At 32.0% G+C, this 5,084-nt stretch overlaps 1 protein-coding gene and 1 pseudogene across 1 annotated transcript; both read left to right on the top strand.

Moving 5' to 3' along the window:
- Positions 1-2,773: 2,773 nt before the first annotated feature.
- LOC120203423 (auxin-responsive protein SAUR21-like) lies at positions 2,774-3,535 on the top strand. Its single transcript, XM_039203719.1, has one exon. The coding sequence runs from the start codon at positions 3,065-3,067 to the stop codon at positions 3,350-3,352; it is 288 nt and encodes a 95-aa protein (XP_039059650.1). The 5' UTR covers positions 2,774-3,064; the 3' UTR covers positions 3,353-3,535.
- Positions 3,536-4,026: 491 nt separating this feature from the next.
- Positions 4,027-4,521, top strand: LOC120203522 (annotated as a pseudogene).
- Positions 4,522-5,084: the final 563 nt, after the last annotated feature.

Below are 5,084 nucleotides of genomic sequence, written 5' to 3'. Positions count from 1 at the left end.
GATTGTTAGTCTCTATGCTTTACAAATGCAATTGTTTTTGGTAACGAAGATTGAAACACCCTAAAATCGCAGGTCTTGGGAACCCATGGGAAGCTAATCAGGCCTTTAATTTCCGACGCCCGTTCACTAAAAAGGCCGAGGCTGATGACTATTAAAAGAGGAACTCGTAATCGGCAAAATTGGCCCAATAGGGCAAACGAGTAAACTATTTGGGAAAATAGGGTAGAAGTTTGTTTTGAGATGTCCGGTATTTTCTACAGTATTTCTAGAACTCATCACGTTAAATTGTGAGTTCTAATAAAAATTATTTTTTATTCAAATTTGTTATCTCAAGGTGACGAGTTCTAATAAAATATAATTTTTTATTAAAATTTATTACATCAAGATAAAAAGAATAAAAAAAATTATTGGAACTTGTCATCTTGACGAGACGAGTTACATGCATTGTAAAAAATGCAATAGATCCCAAAATAAAAGTGTTTATATCCTATTTTACATATTTTTTTCGGGTTGCCCTATTGGGCAAAAAAAAACCACTCGCAATCAGTTCAGATAATCTGAATGATACTATTTCATTTAGGGTCTATTTAATAGATTGTAATTGGTTTTCTAAAAAATAATTTACGTAAAAAATATTACTTAAAAATTGTTTTACATAAAATGAATTACATGAAAATTATTTTACGTAAAATAAATTACATTTTTAGGGAAATAGTTTTCGAAAACTATTTTACAGTGTTTTGATGATATTGTGTAAATTATTTTCAGTAATTGTTTGATACACTATAATTAATTTTATAGAAAATGATTTTCATAAAATGAATAAAGTACGGTTTGATTAATATTTTCAAAAAAAAAAAATTCGGCTAATGATTAAAGAAAAAGAGTTCAATTTATTCGATAGGTGATTGAATTAACCATTTGAACAACCTTAATTTTAATTATTAGTATTTTATTAACGTAAAAATAAATTATAATATTAATATTAAATATATAAATTAATATTACTCATTATTAATAATTTAATAATATTATATTTATATAAAGATAATTGATAAATATTAATAATTTATTATATATTACTAAATTAAAAATAGTTTGTAATATATCTGAATATATATATTAATGTAATATTAAAAATATAATATTATTAAAATTATATTATTTTTATATTAAATATTTTATTAATTAATATTTTTTTATTAAAATGATATTAAAATATGATTTTAATATTAAATGTATAAAATAATTTTTTTTAATGCTTATACTCTGAAGTGAAAAGTTATGAAAATGTTTTATAAAAAATTTAGATGGTAAAATAATTTACAGAAAATACAAAGGAAATAGAAAAATAAATTACACTGGGAAAATTAATTTCAACTATCGAACACCGGACAATGTTTTTCAGAAAACATTTCCTAGTTATCAAACACAGAAAAAATAAGGAAAATATTTTTTAGTTATCAATTAGTTTCATAATATTATCCAAGGACTTAATCTTTTTTATTATTTTCCATCCATTGAATTTTCATCACGAATATATTTCTTCGATAACTTAAGTGTGTCAATTTTTTTTTCTCAAATACATTTTTAATAAATTTGGTTTTTTTATTAGAAGAACAATGACCTATGAGATATCTCCTATGATTTAAAATTGATGTATATTTTTATACTAAATGAATGTTCATTATTTACTATTTTAGACCTGAAATTTAATACTTTAGAAATAATCGCTATAGAACCACAATATTTTTTAGAGATAAAAATGACGGCCTCATTAAAAACCTCTTCTAGTAAGAAAAGTGTGACCAAATTCTATTACCGGAAAACCATGTCAAAGATACAATCATATGCAACTTTTTATGTGAGCAGAACTCATTAACCAGTGTGGTTTACTTCTTTTTCTGTGAGCAGTTGATAATTGATGAAGATGATGAAAGATTGGGGGAGTTGAGAAACGAATGAGGTGAAATGGTCTACAAGGCTGTTACTGGTACCTTCTGGTAAATCTTAAGATGTCAGGTCCCCCCCCCCCCCAAAAAAAAACAAGAGCGGAACAGCTGAAAACATGCTTAGCGGCAACAAGACCAGGCAGGCGAATTGTCATATCTTTTCTGTTGATCAAAACACAAGATGTCAAAGTATTTGTTCTATTTGGAGGCTTTTGAAGGGTTGCACTGTGAAGGGTTGAGTTGGCTTTTCATTTGTGATCAAAATATGCTGCTATATATAGAAGAATGATAAACAAAAAAAATCATCTAAAACATGGAAATGAAGAACTGAAATCATTAAGATAATGCTTAAGAAGTCTCACATGGTCTTGTCTCTATGATCTTTTATGAGATGGAAGGGCTGAAATCATACTATGGTCTGTATGTGGACAAACAATGTGCCCTGAAGTTTTGAGAGAAGACCAATCAAAGGCCAGCAAAAGATTGGAGTATTTGATGTAGACAGAGGAAATGAAAAATGAGAGTTAGATATGAATGCAGATGCTTAAATGATGGACCAACAACCTGCTTCACCACAAGCAGTCTCCTTAGTTGATAACTCTGGCCTGGCCTACAACTTAAAATGGAACAGAAAAAGAGGCCAATAATAGTTGGGCGCTCAAGATTTTAGGCATATGAAGCTTTATGATATTAGCTACAAAATGCTTCTGACATGAATGAAATATATAAACAAGCAATGTTGGAAGGGATTTTAGGCTAATTGGATGCAAAAAAAGATATGTCCAAGAGCCAAACACTGGCTTATATTGGCTGCAGTAGCTCATAGGGCAAGCCCTTGTGAAGAACACCTGAAGTGTGTCCTACAGGCTAGAACTTGTCAAAATGCTATTATTTGTTGGGATGAAAGGCCATGTGATTCCTCCCAATAGATATCTCTCAAGCAATTTCTCTTCACCACTCAATTAGCCTGAGATTGCTGACCATATACAATATTTTCTCTTTATAAATACAGATTCTAATGGATAGCTCCACCAAGTGCCAAAGCATTTCCTAGCTGCTTCTCTAAATTCCAATTCCACACATTTCCTCATCCTAACAATCTCACAAAAACCATGGGTTTCCGCTTGCCAAGAATTGTTAATGCTAAGCGGAGTCTGAAACGGACTCTTTCATCTTCAGAGACCACAGTGGTTCCCCGAGGTCACTTTGCTGTATACGTTGGAGAAGCTGAAAAGAAGAGATTTGTAGTCCCCATATCATTGCTGAAGCATCCTTCATTCCAGACTTTGTTGAGTGAAGCTGAAGAAGAGTTTGGATTTGATCACCCTATGGGTGCTTTGACAATCCCTTGTAGTGAAGAAGCTTTTGGCGATCTTACTCGCAATCTGCGAAGCTCATGAGATGAAATGATGTGCGAATTGGCTAAGCAAGCAGAGATTGACTGATATTTAGCTCAACCGACCCTTCCCAAATTTTAGTTTTAGGATGCAAGTGTGTAAGGTGGATTGTTTTATGCAATCCCATTCCCTTGTCAACTAGATAAAATTTTGTAACTAATATATAAATGCAGAATTTCTTTCAGAGAAACTCCATGAATTTTATTTCTGATGTGTGGACAATTTCAGCCTACGGTCAGAAGCCTTTTATGCCATCATTTACCACGTAATATATAATCTCTCACTCCTGATTTAAAGGGTTTCATGTATGAATAAGATCTATTTGCATGAAAATTCGACCTTTTACAGTTTTTTTTATTTTATTTTTTTTGAGATTTTGGAATATGGGGTCTAAATAAATGTATTTCATTTTACGAATATCGCAGTTTCTATATGTTTCCTTTCTGTCATGTACATCTTGAAAGGATACCACTTCAAGGCTTCCGCACAATATGATTGCCCTTGGAGCCGTTCAAAATCTGAAAATCATGGGTTCATACCACTTGAAGACCAATGTATAGACTCCACAGTTCAGCTTGAAGAGATGTTAACGATACCAAGAGCTTTTTGAAATCCAATGATCCAGCCACCATCGCTAGGACGAAACACAACTCCGATAAATTCAAAAACAGTGGGTGATGGTGAGGAGCAACGTCTTCAAGGATGATCTTCCTGGGTATAAGAAAAAAGAAGTGAAAGTAGAGACTGAAGATGCAGAGTGCTTCAAATCAGTGGGGGGAGGAACGTTGAGAAGGAAGAAAATAATGATATTTGGAACAGGGTTGAACTTAGAAGTGGGAAGTTTATGAGGAGATTCCGGTTGCCTGAGAACTTCAAAACGGATCAAGTTAAAGCTTCCATGGAAAGTGGGGTTCTTACTGTTGTTCCCAAAGTGGAAGTGAAGAAACATGACGTCAAATCCATTGATATTTCTGGTTAAATGATGACTTTTTGTAGGTTTTGTTGTTAAACATTGGAACTTGATTATTGGTCTTCAAGTTCGATAATTCTTCGTGTTGTTCTGTAGTGTTTAAGTGATGAGCAAAGTCTCAAATTTGTGTTTGTGCGTGTAAGACTACCAGGTCCTCATATATAATGTAAAAATGCTGGTATAAACGTGAAATGTAACTGTTTCTATCAACCAATATGGAAAATTAAAGTATGAATGGCATCATTTCTTTTCTGAATTTTCAATGGTCCCTTGTTCTCTTTTGAACTTTAATTGTTTCTTTAGGTATTACTACTAAGGTTCTAAAAGGATCAAATTCATCCATATTTTCAAAGGAAATTCTTATCCTCATTTTGATGGTCTCATCATGAGCTTTCTCCATGTCTTTCACTTATGATCTTTCATACCTGGTTAAAATGGGTTCCATACATTAACAGGATGTCTATTGCATGAAAGTATTGCAGTTGATAGCTATTTCTTTGCTGTCGTAGGCAGCTACTGTGATGGCATGTTATCAGCCAATATAGGAACATACCATATCAAAAAGTACTTCAGACAACGCTACTTGTGATCTTCTATATATATATATATATATATAACATGGACTTGTAACTTTAGAACCTTTTGTTGGCAGTGATCAATTCAGATAAAAATGGATGACTTATTATCATTGGTTAAATGTATGAATTTGAGGTCAAAGTTGCCATTAATCTGAAAATTTCAACCCTTTGTTGCACATGGTAGCTC

Source organism: Hibiscus syriacus, unplaced genomic scaffold, assembly GCF_006381635.1.
Source record: "Hibiscus syriacus cultivar Baekdansim isolate YM2019G1 unplaced genomic scaffold, ASM638163v2 tig00009942_pilon, whole genome shotgun sequence".
NCBI classification, from domain to species: domain Eukaryota; kingdom Viridiplantae; phylum Streptophyta; class Magnoliopsida; order Malvales; family Malvaceae; genus Hibiscus; species Hibiscus syriacus.
Note: the sequence above shows the minus strand (reverse complement) of the source record. Positions and strands in the feature narration are given on the sequence as shown.